The 20605-nt window shown below is 42.5% G+C and overlaps 1 protein-coding gene across 2 annotated transcripts in view; it reads right to left on the bottom strand.

Moving 5' to 3' along the window:
- The window catches only part of TBXAS1 (thromboxane A synthase 1), a 194930-nt gene that overhangs the window by 109038 nt on the left and 65287 nt on the right, over nucleotides 1–20605 (bottom strand). For both annotated transcript variants that reach the window (XM_015135045.3, XM_001109275.5), the window contains exon 4: nucleotides 3956–4052. In XM_015135045.3, coding sequence (XP_014990531.1) covers nucleotides 3956–4052 — 97 coding nt within the window. The remainder of the gene's footprint in view (nucleotides 1–3955; nucleotides 4053–20605) is intronic.

The raw sequence follows: 20605 nt of genomic DNA, 5'->3' as shown, positions 1-20605 counted from the left end.
CATTCCCAGATGGAAAACTATAAACACTGGGGTTTCCTGGAGAGCTCATCTGCGATGGGTCTTTTTACGTGTTTGTGAATGACCAAGACGAAGAAGACTGCATTGCAACTCCAGGTTCAAGTAATGCCGCATTCTTCTGGGAGGAATGTCAAGTTGATGGAAATTCCATTCAGTTGGGACAAGAATATATTGGATGCTGAAGAGTCAATATGTGTTTATGTCATGGGGTATAAAAAAGAAGTACAAGATACAGTTCTTGGCCTTAAAGAGCTAATAATCAAGCTAGACTGAAAGCCATATCCTCCTTTACTATAAATAGTAGAAGGCACAAAGGGATCAACTGTGACAATGAGTGATGCACGTGGTGAGTGCTGCCAGAGTTCAGGGAAGGGGAAAAGTGCGTGTGGATGGAGGCAGGAAAGGCTTCCTGGAGGAGGCAGAATCTGAGGAGTGTCGTGAAGAACAGCAAGAGTTTGGATGGGTGTGGAAGAGGTGGAGGGTTTTCTTGTGAGAAGCACTAATGTGTCACCTGCCAAGTACTGTGTAGAGGGAGAGGTTATATGCATGATCCCATCTGGCTTTCCGACAGCCCAGTAAGGTGGACCATATCCCCCAACTCCAGGCCTTGAGAGGAGGCCAAGAATAAGAAGTTCTGCCACTGGTTGTGACCATTTCTGCTGAGTCATGTTGATTCAGCTCCACTTTCCACAGATATTTTTAAAAAGAGCTGCCCTGGCTCTTTTTTAAGTTAAGAAATGTGGCCAGGTACAGTGGCTCAGGACTATAATCCCAACACTTTGGTAGGCCAAGGTGAGAGGATCACCTGAGGCCAGGAGCTTGAGACTAGCCTTGGCGACATAGTAAGACCCCATCTCTGCCAAATATTTTTTTTAAAAAATTAGCCAGGCATGGTGGTACACATATGCAGTCCCAGCTACCTAGGAGGCTGAGATGGGAGGATCACTTGGGCCCAGGAGTTTGAGGCTGCAGTGAGCTCTGATCACACCACTGCACTCCAGCCTGGGTGACAGAGCAAGACCCTGTCCCCCCGAAAAAAAAGGAATGTGCTCAAGTTCACGTCATAATCAATATGAGCCCCACTGTTACACTGCCTTCAATTCTGGGGCAGTGTCAGCATGAGCAAGGCAAAGGTTCAGGCCCCTCCAGAGCAGGTGAGGGTGAGCAGGGAGAGGCTGGAGTGACGATTTGTATTGGGGAGCAGTGAGAGACAGTGTTAAGCCATGTTATCAGGGTTGATCATTTAGCCTCTCTGAACCTTAGTTTCTTTGTCTATAAAATAGAGATGATAATTGTATCCATCTCATAAGTTCTTGTGATGACAAGGACACACTCTGGATGGCTCACCTAGTTCAGAACACAGGGAAGGGGACTCTCTAATTTCTTTAAGACTTAGCCCCAAGCACCTCACACAATGGATCTAAGTCACAAGGGCCCTTAATTGTCTGGGGAACTTGGACTTAGTCCTGAAGGCTTAATCCTGTGCTGAGTGGAAGAGGAAGAAAACTGGAACTATACTCTGGAGTCTGGGGCCCTGGACCTAGTCTGGGTGGAGGGGTGGGTGAGGGGATGGTGAAAGAAATTAGGAACGGCAGACAAATGGCTTGGAGGAGAAATTGACCAAAGTTGAGGTCAATGTTATTGAGTCTCCCCTGCTTGAACATGTGCATTAAGTATGTCTGCCCCTAGCATGTGAAATCATTGACCTCTTCTAGGTCAGCTCTCAGGGTCACATGTCCTGGTGTCATGGGAGGAAATATGGAGACACCGGTTGGCAAGTGCCATCTCATGGCTTAGGGGCTCGGACAGTCTCAAGCGCTATGGCAGGCTCCTGTGAGTGCCTTTGCTGCTTGCTAGAATGTAGCTTGGTGGTCCATGCACTTTGACTTACTGTCTTCTCCAACTTCTTTACTCAGCACTCCTTGCTGAGGCTGATGGAGCAACAAGCTATAGCTACAGCTGCATTGAATCATCAGAATCGGTTTCTTGACAGACAGCTTTCAGGGGACTTTGAGCAAGGAGATAGCAATGCAGTGTTTGGGAAAGAGAATCTAGAGGCAGCAGAGAAGCAGTTAAACTTCTGCAATTCCTTCAGCCATCCTGAAGGATGGAGGTAGCAGGCCAGCCACCCCCCTGCAGGCCACATCCCTCTAGAGGTCACATGATGTCTGGAGTTGGGCATGATGCTCTGGGGCTGGAAGAAGATGAGCATATTTTGGGTGAGTGGCCAATTACTCCATTCAACCTTGACATCCAGAAATGTCACTAAGGCAGCTGTGACAGCTGTGGCAGTAAAAAGAGCTCTAGACTTAAGTTGAGAGATGGCACGTGAATCCCTGCTCTTCCTCGTGGTAAGCCATGTTACCAGGGTTGATCATTTAGCCCCTCTGAACCTTAGTTTCTTTGTCTATAAAATAGAGATTATAACTGTACCCATCTCATAAGTTCTTGTGATGACAAGGACACACTCTGGATGGCTCACCTAGTTCGGAACACAGGAAAGGGGACTCTCTCTAATTTCTTTAAGACTCAGCCCCAAACGCCTCCCACCCAATAAGCTTTCCTCTGTCCGCATCCTGGTGGCCTGGGCTCCCCACCTCAGGAGCACTCACCACACTGCATTGTGCTGGTCCCCTTCCTTGTCTGCCTCCCTCACTAAAGCGAGAGTTCCTCGAGGGACACTGTCTCTTTACAGTCGGCACCTACACAGTGCCTGGCATATGGCAGGTATGCAAAACTTTGCCCAATAATCAACAAAAGAATGAATACATTACTTACTTCCCTAAAAAAATGAAAAGTGAGGTCTAATGGGACCCCCAAAAATGGCTGGCATGGTGATTCTCTGAATTCTCACAAACATGTTTATTAATTCACTTTAGACTTTTTCCAAGAATCAACATAAAGTTTACAGGTCTTCTCTGCTAGAATGCCTATCTCCTTATTTTTGGAAAATGGATAGCACTGATACCCATCATTTTTTCATTCTTTATTTCATTTATTTATTTATTTAAGTTTTTTGAGACAGGGTCTCTGTCACCCAGGCTGGAGTGCAGTGGTGCGATCTCAGTTCACCAGAGCCTCCCACTCCCAGCCTCTCAGATTCAAGCATTCAAGCAATTCTCACGTCTCAGCCTCCCAAGTAGCTGGGACTACAGATGTGTGCCACCACACCCGGCTAATTTTTGTAATTTTCTAGAGACAGGGTTTCATCAAGTGGGCCAGGCTGGTCTCAAACTCCTGAATCCAAGCAATCCACTCACCTTGGCTTCCCAAAGTGTGGGGACTACAGGTATGAGCCACCGTGCCTGGCCTGATCGCTGCCATTTTCCGTCACTTCTTCTATCCTTTGGGATTTCTCATCAAAGATAAATAGTAGGACATTTACTTTCCAAAAACAAAGGGATATGTACATGCATGTAGGCTGGAAACTTGAACTAATATAAAGGAGCCCTCTTAAAGCTTCCTTCTCTTACTTGGGGACAAATTTCTTTCCTAATTTGCTTGTCTTCCCTTTCCAGCCTTAGTACTCTTATTCTTTCTGGGAAAGATGTAAGTGCAAGAACCTCAAAATTTTGCTTTCCAACTGATATTTATTAGCCTAGCTCATTCTCCGTCAGTCACTTGGCCTGTGCCCTCTGGATTCCCCCAGCTTTGAACCCAGCTTTAGAAAACCCTCTTGGTTTTAGCATTTTTAACAGCCTCAGCTTCCCTTGAGCTTTAGCTTTCTTGAAGCATTTCTTAAATGTAAATGCTACTCTTTTGTACCAGTCCCATAGATCTCTTTTGAAAAACCGAATTCACTGAGGAACTTAGTTTTGAGTGGAACTGACATAAACCTGATCAGAGGCCTGATTGCATCCCTGTTGGATCTGACATGCAATGCCTCCATCTGAGAACGATTCTCCATCCATCTATACGCAGAAAGAAAACTACGTACCATTCTGTTGGTAAAGTTACTGAAGTTCTCAACCAACACCTGCTTGATCATGTCTGGCTCAGAAATAACAATAAACATCCGACGACCAAGATAGTACCTGGGAGGAATAAAAAATGCATTAAAATGTGTTGCATTTACCCATTTCTCCTTTCCAAAAAAGAATTCACAGTGGCTTAGAATGAGGGATAAAAGATAACCAGGAAGTAAAGGTATGGAAGTCAGGAAGTAAAGTATGTTCTGATCATAAGCAACCATACAGCTGTGATGATCTAACATCAAATTTCTTTCCATCAGCACTCATGGAATGCTACCTTCCACTGGTCCCTGGAGACTCTGGGTTGAATAAGATACACTCCCTGCCCCAAGGAGCTTATTACAGCCTAATAGGAAAGACAGAGCTCTACATGTAAATGCAATAATAAGGGGTTCATAAGATCCAGTAGTAAGACAAAGAAGGAACATGGAAGAGGTCGGTGTTATCCATATTTCCCCAAAACGGAAAGATAGGAATTCTAGCAAGAGAAGACCAATAACCTTTATACTGATTCTCAGGAGAAGTCTAAAGTGAACTAATAAACAGACGCTTGTGAGGAAAGATTAAACCTGTTTGGGAAGAACTGAATATCTGGTCACCACACTTACATATAAAGGAGCTCAACAGGTACTTTTTAATATTTTATTTTTATTTTTGTGATGGAGTCTTGCTCTTTTGTCCAGGCTGTACTGCAGTGGTGCTATCTCAGCTCACCACAACCTCTACCTCCCAGGTTCAAGCGATTCTCCAGCCTCAGCCTCCTGAGTAGCTGGGATTACAGGTGCCCATCACCATGCCCAGCTAAGTTTTGTATTTTTAGTAGACACAGGGTTTCACCTTGTTGGCTGGGCTGGTCTTGAACTCCTGACCTCAAGTCATCCACCCACCTCGGCCTCCCAAAGTGCTGGGATTACAGGCATGAATTGCCGTGCCCAGCCCTCAACAGATGCTTAATGACATTAACGAAAATATGGACGAAAGGCTCAGCCAGTCAACTGGTGGCATGAACTCTAACTGGAGATAGTGCGTAAATACACGTCATATTATACTTACGAAAGTACCGGGGGCACAAAAGCAAATCAAGACCCAGTCACAGTTTCCAAGGGTCTGACCATCTGACAGGAGAGATAATTAGGCAATTAACATATAGCGTGATGTTCTGGCAGGCATGAGTGACCTCAGAGGCACACCCAACTTAATGCTTGGAGAAGAGAGAGTGAAGGCTTCCCAGAGTTGGTGCTTCCCAAGCTGAGTTCTGGAAGATGAGCAAGAGTTAGTCCAGGAAGAAGGGGTGACAAAGGAGGTGAGGGTGTGCTGGCTGGAGGAATCGGCTAGAGCAGTTGAGCCAGGGACAGGCCTGCTTGGGGGAACCATGAGTGCCCGACTACCAACTGTGCAAAGCAAGCCAGAGTGATGACAAGCGGCCCACTGTGTAATGACATGTTTTCAGTGTATGAAATTATACTTTCAGGGATGTAATTTGATCACTGGTGTATCCAGCTCAGAGCAGTAAGGAACAGATTTTAAAGGGGAAAGTCACACTGAAAAGCAGCCAATTTTCCTCTGGCACTTATTTACCAAGAACTTTTCATAAACCCAAATTACATTAATTGTTTTAAATTCTTCTCCTTCTCATTGACTATGGAAAACAATAAAAATATTTGTCTGGCACATATTAGGCACTTGGAAAATATTTACCTGAGTCATCGTATTTTCCAAAATTGTCAGGAAAATCTTTGGGAAACAGGAATTCAACAGATGTGGTACAAAGAAAGACAAGAATACTACCTAGCTTTTGTGTTTGTTTGTTTGTTTTTACTGATTTTAACCAAGAAAACCAAAAACAACTCAATAATGCCATAAACCAATGCTTTTATAAAATTTGTGGTGAGGGTCATGGAGTCTTTTGAGAATCTAATGAAAACTGTGGACACTTACAGCATTCTGTATACAATTTAAGAAGTCCTTGGATCTCTCAACCCCACTCCAGAGCAATGTTTCTCAAATATACAATGTGCTTAAAAGTCACCTTGGCTTGAAGAAATAACAGCTGAAAATTTCTGAATTTTGCAAAAGACATAAACCTACATATTCAAGAAGCTGAGTGAATCTCAACTGAGATGAACCCAAGGAAATCCATGCCAAGATACATCATAGTTAAACTTCTGAAAACTAAAAAAGAAAGAAAAACATCGTGAAAGCAACTGGAGAGAAATAATGTATTATCTGCAGGGAACACCAGTTCAAAGGACAGCAGGTTTTTTGTTTTTTTTTTTTAAATCAGGAACCATGGAAGCCAGAAGGAAGTGGTACATTTTTCAAGTACTGAAAGGAAATAACTATCAATCACAAGTCATCTATTTGGTGAAAGTATCCTTCAGGAGAAAAGTGGAAATAATGGCATTCTCTGATGAAGGAAAACTAAGAGATTTTGTCACTAACATATTTACCCTTAAAGAATGGCTGAAGGATGTTCTCCAAACAGAAAGGAAAGGGAGATGATAACAGAAGAAAGTTTGGAACTTCAGAAAGGAAAGAAGGACAATGAAATGGATAAAAATAATAGACTATCCTTCTCAGGAGTCTCTTAAGTCATACTTGATGGTTGAAGCAAAAATTACACTACCATATGATGTGGTACTCAATGTACTTAGGGGATATACTTAAGACAATTATATTTAAAAAGTAAGGAGGCTAAAGGGACCAAAATGGAAGTAAGATTTCTACATATCACTCAAAATGATAAGGCATTCATACTCATAGATTGTGATAAATTATATATGTGTATTTACACAAGAACTAAGAAAAACTATTTAAAAATTATAATAAGCTAAAATGGAATTTTGAAAAATGTTCAAGTTATCCACAAAAAGGTAAGAAAAATGAAACAAGGAGCAGAAGGAATAAAAGAGAACAAATACACTACTATAATGGTGAATATAATGTAATACCTAGGTAACAATATATCAAAATGTGTGGCTGCAGCTAAAGCAATGTGGAGAGAGAAAGTGATAGCACTAAATGCTACTTTAGAAAAGAGGAAAGATCTTAAATGAATAATCTATGTTCCTATCTCAAGAAACTAGAAAAAGAAGAACAAAGAACCTTATCAAGCACAGGGAAGGAAATAATTAAAAAACAAGTGCAGAACTCTATGAACCTGAAAACAAAAACCATAGAAAAATTAATGAACAAAAAACTGGTTCTTTGAAAAATATCGATAAAATGGATAAACCTCGAGCAAGACTAACAAAGATAAAAGAGAGAAGACAAAAAACACCAACATCAGGAATGAAATGGGATATCACTACAAATAATGCAGCTATTAAAAGGATAAGGGACTACTACAAATAACTTTAGACTAATATATTTAAAAACTAGAAGGAAATTGACCAATTCTATGAAAATCATAAACTACTAAAGCTCAACCAAGATGAAGTGGGCAATCTGAATAAATACAACCACAAACAGTTAATAATTTTAATTAAATTTCAGAATTTAATTATTTGTATTTTTTATTTGAATTCATAATTTAAAATTTCCTGAAAAACACATCTCCAGGCCAGGATGGTTTCACTGGAGAATTCTACCAAATATTACAAGAAGCATTAACACTAATTTTACAATATCTTCCAGAAGATAAAAGAGGAGGGAACACTTCACAACTCAATTTATGAGGACAGGTTTACTCTGATACCGGAACCAGCCAAAGATAGTACAAGAAAACTATAGACCAGTATCCTTCATGAGCTTAAACACAAAAATCTTCAACAAATCAAATCTAGCACTGTATAAAAAGACTTATATACCAAAACCAAGTAGTATTTATTCTAGGCGTCCAAGGCTGATTCAGTATTTTCAAATCAATCAATGTAATTCACCATATTAATTGCCTGAAAAATAAAAAATTATGTGATTATATCAGTTGACATGAGAAAGCATTGACAAAATCCAGCACTCGTTCATGATAAAAACTCTCAGGAATAGAGAGGAGTTCCTCAACTTGATAAAGGGCAACTACAAAAACCTTACAGCTAACATCATACTTCATGTGAAAGACCGAATGCTTTTCCTTAAGATGGGGAACAAGGCAAGAAGTCCTCTTTCACTACTCTTATTTGACATAGTATTGGAAGTTCTAGCCAGTGCAATAAGGCAAGAAAAATAAATGAAAAGCATATAGACTGAAAAGGAATAAATATAATTGTCCCTATTTTGAGATGACATGATATCTACAGAGAAAATACTAAGAAATTTAAAAACAATCTTAGAACTAATAAGTGAGTTCAGCAAGGTTGCAGGATTCCAGATCAACATACAAAAACAAAAACAAAAACAAAATCAATAGCATTTCTATATGCTAACAATGAACATGTGTCAACCAAATGAAAACACAATGCCATTTACAATGTTGATGACAGAAATAAAAGAAGACCTAAGTAAGTGGAGAAACATATCATGTTCATTGATTGGAAGACTCCACAATGTAAAGATATCAATTCTCCCAAAACTGGCATATCAGTTTAATGTAATTCCAATCAGTCTCAGCAAGAATGTTTGTAGGCGTAGACAAACTTGTTCCAAAACTTATATGGAAAGGCAAACAACTTCAAATAACTAAATCAATTTTGAAAAAAGAATAAAGTGGGAGGAACCAGTCTACTAGATCCCAGGACTTGGCTATAGTCGTCAAGACTGTGTGGTATTGGCAGAAAGACAAACACATAGATCAATGGGACAAAATATAGAACCCAGAAGTAGACCCACATATATATGCTCAACTGATAATTTTGATAAAGATACAAAAGCAATTCAGTGCAGGAAGGGTAGGTTTTTCAACAAAAGATGCTAGAGTAGGCTGGGCACTCTAGCATAGTGGATCATGCCTGTAATCCCAGCACTTTGGGAGGCTGAGGCAGGTGGATAACTTGAGGTCAGGAGTTTCAGACCATCCTGACCAACATGGTAAACCCCATCTCTACTAAAAATACAAGTAACTATCCGGGCATGGTGGCACATGCCTATAGTCCCAGCTATTCGGGAGGCTGAGGCAGGAGAATTGCTTGAACCCGGGAGGTGGAGGTTGCAGTGAGCCAAGATCAAGCCACTGCATTACAGACTGGGAGACAGAGTGAGACTCTGTCTGAAAAAAAAAAAAAAAGACGCTAGATCAATTGACATCCATAGGCAAAATATGAACCTCACACCTTATGCAAAAAATGAACTCAAAATGGCCTACAGACTTAAATGTAGAATATGAAACTATAAAACTTTTAGAACAGTAAAAAAAAATCTTTGAAATTTAGAGCTTGGCAAAAAGTTCTTAGATTTGACACTAAAACATAATCCATAAAGGATAAAAATCCAAAAGTTGAACTTGATCAAAATTAAAAATTTTTGCCCTTTCAAAGACACTGTTAAGAAGAAGAAAAGACATGCTACAGGCTAAGAGATAATATTTGCAAACACATACCTGACAAAGGACTTGCCTCTGGATTCACAACAGAATTCTACAGACATTCAAAGAAGAATTGGTACCAATACTTTTGACACTATTCCACGAGATATAAAAAGAAGGAACCCTCCCTAACTCATTCTATGAAGCCAGCATCACCCTAAAACCAAAACCAGGAAGGGATGCAACCAGAAAAGGAAACTACAGACCGATCTCCCTGATGAACATAGATGCTAAAATCCTTAACAAAATACTAGCTAACCAAATCCAACAACATATCAAAAAGATAACCCATGAAGATCAAGTGGGTTTCATAACAAGGATGCAGGGCTGGTTAAAGTTATGCAAGTCAATAAATGTGATACACCACATAAACAGAATTAAAAACAAAAATCATGTGATAATCTCAATAGATGCAGAAAAAGCATTCACAAAATCCAGCATCCCCTTATGATTAAAACTCTCAGCAAAATCGGCACACAAGGGACATACCTTAGTGTAATAAAGGCCATCTATAACAAACGCACAGCCAACATAATACTGAATGGGAAACAGTTGAAAGCATTCCCTCTGGGAACTGGAACAAGACAAGGATGCCCACTCTCACCACTCCTCTTCAACATAGTACTGGAAGTCCTAGCCAGAACAATCAGACAAGAGAAAGAAAGAAAGGGCATCCCTATCATTAAAGAGGAAGTCAAACTGTCACTGCTGACAACACAGTCGTTTACCTTGAAAACCCTAAGGACTCCTCCAGAAAACTCCTGGAACTGATAAAATAATTCAGCAAAGTTTCCAGATACAAGATTAGTGTACACAAATCAGTAGCTCTTCTGTACACCAACAACAACCAAGCGGAGAATCAAATCAAGAACTCAACCCCTTTTACAGTAGCTGCAAAAAAATAAAAATAGGAATATACCTAACCAAGGAGTTGAAAGAACTCAACAAGGAAAACTACAAAACGCTGCTGAAAGAAATCATACATGAAACAAACAAATGAAAACACATCCCATGCTCATGGATAGGTCAGATCAATATTGTGAAAATGATCATACTGCCAAAGCAATCTACAAATTCAATGCAATCCCCATCAAAATACCACCATCATCCTTCACAGAATTAGAAAAAAGAATTCTAAAATTCATATGGAACCAAAAAAGAGCCTGCATAGCCAAAGCAAGACTAAGCAAAAAGAACAAATCTGGAGGTATCACACTACCTGATTTCAAACTATACTATAAGGCCATAGTAACCAAAACAGTGTGATACTGGTATAAAAATAGCCATATAGACCAATGGAAGAGAACAGAGAACCCAGAAATAAACTCAAATACTTGCAACCAACTGATTTTCGACAAAGCAGACAAAAACATAAAGTGGGGAAAGGACACCCTTTTCAATAAATGGTGCTGGGATAATTGGCCAGCCACACGTAGGAGAATAAAACTGGATCCTCATCTCTCATATAAAAATCAACTCAAGATGGATTAAAGACTTAAACCTAAGACGTGAAACTTTAAAAATTCTAGAAGATAAAATTAGAAAAACCTTTCTAGACATTGGGTTAGGCAAGGACTTCATGACTAAGAACCTGAAAGCAAATGCAACAAAACAAAGATAAATAGCTGGAACCTAATTAAACTAAAGAGCTTTTGCACGGTAAAAGGAACAGTCAACAGAGTAAACAGACAACCCACAGAGTAGGAGAAAATCTTCACAATCTATACATCTGACAAAGGACTAATATCCAGAATCTACAATGAACTCAAACAAATCAGTAAGAAAAAAACAAACAATCCCATCAAAAAGTGGGCTAAGGACCTGAATAGACAATTCTCAAAAGAAGATACACAAATGGCCAATAAACAAATGAAAAAATGCTCAACATCACTGATGATCAGGGAAATGCAAATCAAAACCGCAATGTGATACCACCTTACTCCTGCAAGAATGGCCATAATCAAATAATAATAATGATAAAAACAGCAGATGTTGGCGTGGATGGGGTGATCAGGGAGCACTTCTACCCTGGTGGTGGGAATGTAAACTAGTACAGCCACTACTGAAAACAGTTTGGAAATTCCTTAAAGAACTAAAAGTAGAACTACCATTTGATCCAGCAATCCCACTACTGGGTATCTATCCAGAGGAAAAGAAGTCATTATTCAAAAAAGATACTTTCATGGCATGTTCATAGCAGCACAACTCACAATTGCAAAATCGTGGAACCAACCCAAATGTCCATCAATCAACGAGTGGATAAAGAAACTGTGGTATATATGCATGGTGGAATACTATGCAGCCATAAAAAGGAATAACGTAACAGCATTTGCAGTGACTTGGATGAGACTGGACAGTATTATTCTGAGTGAAGTAATTCAGGAATGGGAAACCAAACATCATATGTTCTCACTGATATGTGGGAACTAAGCTATAAGGACTAAAGGCATAAGAATGATACAATGGACTTTGGGGGCTTGAGGGTGGGGAGAGTGGGAGGGGGTGAGGGATAAAAGACACAAATATGGTACAGTGTATACTGCTCAGGTGATGGGTACACCAAAATCTCAGAAATCACCACTAAAGAACTTACTCACGTAACCAAATACCACCTGTACCCCCAATAACTTATGGAAAAATAAAATAAAATAAAATAGAAAATGGGCAAAAGACATGAACAGACATTTCACTAAAGAGGATATACAGATGCCAAGTAAACACATGAAAAGATGTTTAACATTACTAGCATTGATGAAGTTCAAATTAAAACCACAATGAAATATCATTTCACATCTATCAGAAAGGCTAAAATTAAAAAAAAAATGATAACATCAAAGGCTGGTGAACATGTGGAGAAAGTGGATCATTTATAAGTTGTTGATGTGAAGGTAAAACCATAAAGCCACTTTGGCGATTGCTTATAAAACTAACCATGTACTTATGATGTGACCCAGCAATTGCACTCTTGAACATCTGTCCCAGAGACATGAAAACTTACATGCACAGAAAACATGTACATGAATGTTTACAGCAGCTTTGTTTGTAATAGGCAAAAACTGAAAACAATTCAAATGTTCTTCAGTGGGTATATGGGTAAACAAACTGTAGTACATCTATACAAGGGAGTACTATGCAGCAATTAAAAAAGAACAAGCTATTGTTACATGCAAAAATTTGGATGAATCTCAAGGAATTTTGTGACTGAAAAAACAAATCTAATGAGATTACATGCTGTATGATTCTGTTTACATAACATTCCTGAAATAAAATTATAGAGATGGAGAACACATTAGCGGTTGCCAGTGGTTAGGGATGGGGGTGGTGATGGGTGCGTGTGGCTATATGGGGTAGCTCTAGAAAGCCTATGGTCATAGGATAGTCTTTATCTTGGCTGTGGTGGGAGTTACACACATCTACACAGGTGATAAAATTGCATAGAACTACACACACACACACACACACACGAGTGCATATAAATCTGGGGAAATTATGATAGGCACTGTGGGTTGTACCAAGGTCATTCTCTTGGTTTTGATAATGTACTATAGTTATACAAGAGGTTACCATTGGGGGAAGCTGGGTAATGGGAACATAGGACTTCCCTGTACATATTTTTTTCAACTTCCTGTCCATCTATAATTATTTCAAAATTAAAAAATTTTTTTTAAAAATCACTGGGGAACTTAATCAACTCTAAATTCACAGCCCCGCTCCCCACCAAGACTAATCTAGCAGGCCTGGGTAGGGCCCAGGAATCTGTATTTTAACCAGCTCTCAGATTCTGATGCAAGAGGATTCCTTCCACACTCTGAGAAATGCTGTCCTAGGGCCATGGTTTCCAGCCTTGAGGGCTTGTCAAAACCAGCTGTAGAGCATTCAGAAATAATAATGCCTGGCCCTATCCACACCTACCAGACCAGAGTCTTTGGGGTGGGACCCAGGCACCTCCTATTTTAATAAGCTCCCAGGGGGTCCTGATGCGCTTGACTGTAACCAGATTGTGGACCCAATTTGATTGGGTAAAAATCTGCTCTATATTTAACCAAAGTTCACACCCATTCTCATTTCCCTAAATTCTTAGATCTAAAAGGAAAGCAATTACATTGTAGGGCACACACATCTTTTGGTAATATATTTGTATTGATTTAGTTATTATCAAAATAATCTTACACATAATCTAGATTTTTTAAAGAAACAAAATAATACTTCTACTTTCAAATGAAAGTTGTCCTTCCAAGTAGTCACCTTGGGAGTCTTCTTGCTTTTTTTTTTTTGTAGTAATATTGCTAATGCTAAAAACAATTTTGCAACAATTCCTTTAGAATGGTTTCAGAGCTGGTTTATGAATCTCGTGAGAAAACTGGTCCCATTTTAGATGTAAATTGTGTAATCTTGTGAATTTATATTTATAAAAATGCTCATCTATAGTTTGAGGAGCTCCTGAAAAGACCTTGAATAGAGAAAAAATGTAAAGGAAGTGTGTCTTAGGCACACATAGCTTTCCTTTTGGGTGCCTGGGATGGTTCCCCTGTTTTTGTCTGCCCACTATGTTCTGGGGAACCACCCCCTGCATTCCATGCAGTTCTGAAGGAGCTCTCAGTGATAGAGCCCTGCCCCTCTGGTCATGGGGGTGGGCTCACTACCCAGGCATGGCCAATCCTAGTATCTCATCTCCTTGGCAACAATGACTGGTCCAAGGAGTGGACGCATGACCCACTCCAGGCCAGTATGGATCCTTCATTGGGATTTCTCCATGGATGCTGGGGTGAAAAGCTCTGACTTTCTCCTGGAGCTGCTAAACTGAGAATATATTAATCTAGGGCTGATGGTGGCCATTTTTCTACCACATGGAGAGAGCCTGTCTGCAGAAGGAGCTGATAGAGACCAGCAGAGATTTCAGATAGACAGCCTGCCACAAAGCACAAGATAGAGTCCAAACTTTCCTCCTGCAGCTCTTCATTCCATCCTCCTAGCCTACATTAGTTAGTTTGTGCTAAAGTTAGTGTTGGGTTTCCCATAATTTGAAATCAGGAAGTCCTAACTAGTATGGTGCCCCTTTTTCTTCCTAACCTTGTGAATTCCCAGTGCCATTCTGCCTCTCAAAGCTTGCTTCCCTAGAAGGGCCCGATCTTGGTATTGCACAATGATATGAATGTGAGGCAGTGTCTTCCTGCTCCCTGAGATGGCATGGGTCCTAGAGATCAACACGCAACAGAGTTTAGCAGGTGGGATCCGGGGTCATCCAGCCATACCACTCACACAGAAATCTGTTCCAGGTGCAAACTTCTGAAACTCTCTGGGCCATGGCTGAAATATGGGAGTGAAAACTAAGTTATCTCTGTAGTTTACTGTAACTGTAAATCCTATAATTCCTACAAACTTGAAAGGAAATTAAAATATGGGGTATTTGAATTTTAGGTCTACCTCCTATAGGGTGCAAAGAAACTTCTCATACTAGTGAAATATTTGCAGAGGTTGTAGTTTCTTCTCAAACCTTTGAGATTAACAACAACAATCATGAGCATTTATTCTGAGTGTTTACTATTGACCAGGCTTCATTCTAAGTGCATTACATTTATTTCCTCATGTAATTCTCATAGAAAATGGATGATGCCATTATTTTATCCACTTTTCAGGAGAAAGAAACAGACTTAGAGAGGCAAAGTCACTTGCCCAAGACAGGGACTTGATTCCAGCCCAGGTCCTTGGTGGTGAGCATGCTGTCACCTATTCCAGTGGCTGCTTTACCTCGGGTGGCCTATCTTTGAACCCGCTCCAGTGCTGGGTAGGTGTGCAAGGGAAAGCGGGCAGGCTCCCAGCTGTGCAGAATGTGGCTTTTAAAGGTGCAGATTTAGAGCATATTCTTGCTTAATGGACCAGAAAACCCCCAGCCCAATTAAGGAGGTAAGGCCTTGGTTCGCTCTAATCCAAACTTACATATAGACTCCTTTCCGGGCAAGAAATTCTTAACCAGTTATTCATCTATACTTAGCTATGCAATTAAGAATTCACTTATTCAACTCCAAAGCACCTGGTTGAAGAGAAAATGTAGGCAAATCAGTGAAGTATTGTGTAGACAAAAATAACCACTTGTTTGACTTGTTTAATTAGTGGTTTTCTCTCTTTTTTTAAACTGACCAGTCAGTTAAACCAAAATAGTTCACAGCCGCCTTCTGGGAACTTAAGTAGAATAGGCTGTTAGGATTAGCCTGGGGGCTGCCTGGCCTCGTTCCAGAAGGCCTGCTCCTGTCAGGGGTGACTGAGCTATAGACTGTTCTTGGTGGTGGTGGGCAGGGGGTCACCAACAGGCACCGACATGAAAAAATGTCCAGATGACACAGCCAAATGGAAAAGCACATAGTAAAAGAGTATGGGGAGCTCTGTTGATAAATAATAGTCCGTCTTTCTATTACCTAGTCCCTTCAGAAAGCATTTACTGAGCACATACTCTGTGTCGGGCCCGCGGCTCACGGGGCATAGATCTGGAGCGGGAAATTATGGGGCCTTGTCCTTTTCATCTTATCTATTTCTTGAATGTTCAGTGTTTTATAATGAGTGCATGTGACTTCTACAACGAAAAAAAAAAACAAGAGAGGGAGAATTTGCCACTGGATCGGTCCCTCGAGACTGTCCGAGGCAGAGTGGCGGTTGGCAGTGCCGCAGTTGCAGGTGTTAGAGAGTCTTAGGAACTTGGGCTCAAGGCCTGGTCCTGTAATTTAACAGCTGCATCACCTTGAGCAAATCGACCTTCTTGAGCCTGTTTCTATGATTAAAGAGACTGATGTGAGGTCAGATGAGAATAGTTTGCCCAAACAGAAAAGTTTAATGAAAATGCTGGTCATGGTCACCTTCCCGTGAGAGGTGGAGGGCCCCTGCAGGCCCCAGCAGGTGGGCGACACCCTGCTGCTGCCACTTTGTCAGGGACGAAGAAGCTGAGTGAGGAAGTGCCCCATGGGAGCATCAGGAGGCCCCTGACGGGAGCCCAACACCCCCCCTCCATCAGCAGAAGGAACAGAAAGGCAGGCACAGGCCGGAGGCGGTAACTCACGCCTATAATCCTAGCACTTCGGGAGGCCGAGGCGGGAGAATCACCTGAGGTCAGGAGTTTGAGACCAGCCTGGTCAACATGGCAAAACCCCGTCTCTACTAAAAGTACAAAAATTAGCCAGGCGTGGTGGCGGGTGCCTGTAATCCCAGCTACTCAGGAGGCTGAGGCAGGAGAATTGCTTGAACCTGGGAGGCAGAGGTTGCAGTGAGTCGGGATTGCGCCACTGCATTCCAGTCTGGGTGACAAGAGCAAGACTCTGTCTCAAAACAAAACAAAACAAAACAAAACAAAAGCCATGCACGTTAGGAGACTCCTGATTTTCAGGTAGAACTGATGAGGGCTTTCAGCTCCTCTGACAACTGCTAAACGCCAAGCATCTGAGAACTTCTTGTCTCCTTGACAGTTTTATTTCCCAGCAGGCTGAGGATGCAAACAGGGTAGCTGCCGTCCTACCCTCAAGTCTGAGCTTTGCTGTGGAATGTCCATGTGGAAGTGGCAGGAGGCTCAGTGAGGAAAGGGGTAGACGCTACTGCAGATCACAGTTGTGAGTGTCTGAGATGCTCAACTTCCAGAAAGTTCAGAGAAAGCTAAGGAGAAGTCCAGGGCTGGGCATTTGATTCACAAGTGCTCCTCTGTGGCTGGATGGCCCGCAGGGTGCCATGGGGAAAGCAGGGTCCCTGGAGCCCTGGGGCTCTGTCCCTGCTTGACTCATGGGGCGTCTTTCCCTTTGGGTCAACTCAAGCCTCTGTCATTAAGCAAGAGGCTTGAGTCAGCTGAATGGCAGAGCAGACTCAGCTACCAGGGAGCGTTTTCTCGAGGAGCCAGTGATACAGTCATAGGCCGTGGAGTCCGGAGTTGCTTTCCCAGGGCTCCTGCCTGTCACTCTGAGCAGGGTCCAGCATCATCTGCCCATGTTACCCTCAGGGTACTCATGCCTGGGGTCCACCCTGAATTCACAGAACCCTACAGAGATCGATGGACTAAAACAACCCTTTGTCAGCCCCTCCGCTTTCAGGGGTTTGTAGGGCCAGTTCAGCAACCTTCTTTTGCCCTTTTCAAGCTGGTACGATCCCTGGTCCCTTGCTTCCTGGCCAGACTTTGGACCTCCCACACAGAGGTCCAAAGTCTCCACCATTCTGGCCTGCTGCTTGTCCACATGCAGGCCCCCACTCCACTTATCCACCTAGGACTTGGTAAAATGCAAATCTGAGTATGCTGCTTCTTTATTGAAAACCCTTCAATGGTTTGCCAAGATCAAGTCCTTGGGGAGTCTTCAGCATGTGGCACACAACGTCCTTCACACCCTGCTCCCTGCCTTGTTCTTTGGCCTTGTGCCTCCCTGAGCCCCCCGCTCGCCCTGCCATCAAGAGCCAAGAGCCAATCCTGATCACACTGACTGAAACCCTCCATGACCTCTCACTCCCATGCCTTTGCACATGCTGTTCCCCCTGCCTTGCCTGGAACAGCTCCCCTTTTCTTGCCTGGTTGACTCCTAGTGGTTCTCTAGTAATTGTAATTTTTTTCCTGACTGTCTTTCTGCTGTTTGTAAGTGGTGGAAACGCATCTTGTCTTCTTATCTTTGATGTCTAGTGTTCATTATGTTGTTAAGCATGCAGTGGGAATTCCATGATGTCAACGCAGTGTGCTGTATTCCAGCTCCAACTTCTAACGCCAGCTGGCTTCGGGCCCTGTCTCTCTCGCCTGGACCACTGAGGAGCTCCCAGTGAAGCTCTCTGTCTCCAAACCAACCCTCCCGCCAAGGTCAATGACCTTCGTAAAACAGAAGCTGACTGTGTTGTTCTATTCCCTATAAACCTCTAGTGGTTCTCCATCATTTGAAGCAAGTTTAAGCTTCTTCACTTGTAACCAACCAGGGGCTCTTCAGGAGCTCCTGACTTCTCTCCTTGCCCCATTCCTCTTATACCTGCATTTCCAAACGTTCTTAGTTCACGGTGCCCTTAGTGACTCAGTAATTTCTTCATAGCGCTGCCCAAGCCAAACAAAGAACCCCACAGTCTCATTTCTAAGTAGATAAGTTCAAACAACTTTATTAGCATACATGTGCTAGCAAGTTAGTGGACATTTGAAGAAATAATACACATAAATTGAAAGCAGTTCCTGCAGTGCCTGACAGATGTTGCCGTATTTGTCACGAATATTCAAAATACCATAGCCCAGGAAGCCCCTGTGAGTTCACTGTGGCACCCTGGGGTGTCTCAGCACACAGTTTGGGAACCACAGTCTTTCACTCTTGTTGTGAAAAAGTTATTTATGGTTCTCCAGATGTGCAGTATTAGCCCTGCTCTGTCTCTTTGCACGTATTTACCCTCTAAAGTGCCAGTTGCCCTCCTGTTAGTTTGGAAAACTTCAGACAGTCGGGTCACCCGTCCCCTCTTTGTGGAGGCTTCGTGAACCCTTTGCTCCTTACAGTTTCTGTGGCACCTGGTCCTTTCCTCTACAGACCTGCATCACCCTCTGTTTATTGATAAGCTCCTGATCGCTCCGCAAGTTCTCTAAGGACAAAGCCTGTCTTATCTGTCCGTGCATCCCCGAGAAGCTAGCAGAGCGCCTCATTCTTAAGAGCAAGTGGAAGGACGGTTTTAAGCTGCCTTTCCAGGACTGGGAAATCATTTTATCCTCTTGGCTTCCCTATTACTCCTCCTGGCAGAAGGAGATTTCAACTCTGAAGCCAGACTTGAAACCTCAGAATCCTTTTTTCTCTTTATCCACATTTATCTTACTTCCAAAATTTACCCAGCCCCTGGTCATTTTCTAAAACTTGGGGCCTGCTCTATTTCACTCCCACCACCCTGGAGAGGTGGCCCCTGCAGAGGTGCCCTGTTGGCTCCGTCAGCCATGGGCCTGCCTTTGTGACTGGCCCCAGCCAGTCTTAGGTCTAGCGGGGCAAAGAGTCCTCCGTGGGGAAGCTGAGCATACAGAACCCTCAGATCACCTCCCACTTCAACCTGGTGATTCCGCCAAAAACTTCATTTGAGCTAGAGTTCCCACATCAAGACGTGTTGTCCAGATCCCCCTTCTGGGAAGGACTTGCTGTCCAGCAGCCGAGACTGTGGTCAGCAGAGTGCCTCCAGCTGTTAGCTCCTTCAGGGCCAGCCTCAGCTGCAGAGATCCATGTCACTGGGGTCACCCCCTTCCTGGGAAAGCCCATGTCCCGAGGCTGGGCTGAGTAGGAACACAGAAAGTTGGCATTTTGTCCTATTAGGGGATGACTGACAGCTTTCTCCTCCTTCCCTTCGCAGGCATGGATCCCTAGTGAACATCTCGCACCTCAAACCCCATCTCTAGAAACTGACCTGCAAGACATGGCTTTAAACAGCTCACAGACCATTAGCAAGGATAATAAAAGGATAACAAACATGTCTTCAGCCCGGCAACGAAGGCTTTCCAGTGTGTGATGATGACTGGCCAATCCACCTGTGTCCCCCTCTCCAGCCACAACTTCCATTCCCCCAACCATTCCCACCTCAAGGGCTTTTCTCTGACTGTTTTTGCTGAGTGGAACATTCTTCCCCTCACCTCCCCCTTATTCATTCTTCAAGACCTACTTCCTCCTAGAAACCTTCTCTGCCTTCGCTGGTCCATGATTCTACCCAGAATCCTGTTTCCTGTTCTTTCTGGGTTTCCTGTTCTTCTCTTGTAGAAGTCAGCCGCTTTACTACCTGGCATTCTTGAGCAACTTGGCCCACGTCTGGGATTTTCTCCTAAATTAGATGTCAGCTTTCTTTGGGAAAAGAGACGAGAATGACACATTTTCTGGAGGGGATGGGTAGTCTCTCCAACCACCATGAGCTCCATGCTGTACACGTAGCAAAGACGGAAATATTTGTTGTGTGGACAACATCTGGAGCAGGGCCAGCAGTGAGCACTTCAAGACATGGGGAAGCTGACCCTTCTGTCTTTGTGCCATTGGGAAACATAGACATAGACCCTAAAGAGTGTAGGAAAGATCAAAAGGAAGAAGAGGGACATATCTCCCAGAAAGAACGGAGAACTGATGGTAGAAAGAGCATTGCATTTTGAATTACAGCATGGTGAATTTGGACCAATTCCTTGAATACCTGGGTCACTGTCTCTATACCTGGTAGATTT

The sequence above is a fragment of the Macaca mulatta genome, chromosome 3, assembly GCF_049350105.2.
Source record: "Macaca mulatta isolate MMU2019108-1 chromosome 3, T2T-MMU8v2.0, whole genome shotgun sequence".
Classification (NCBI taxonomy): Eukaryota; Metazoa; Chordata; class Mammalia; order Primates; family Cercopithecidae; genus Macaca; species Macaca mulatta.
This window is presented reverse-complemented; position numbering and strand designations above follow the sequence as displayed.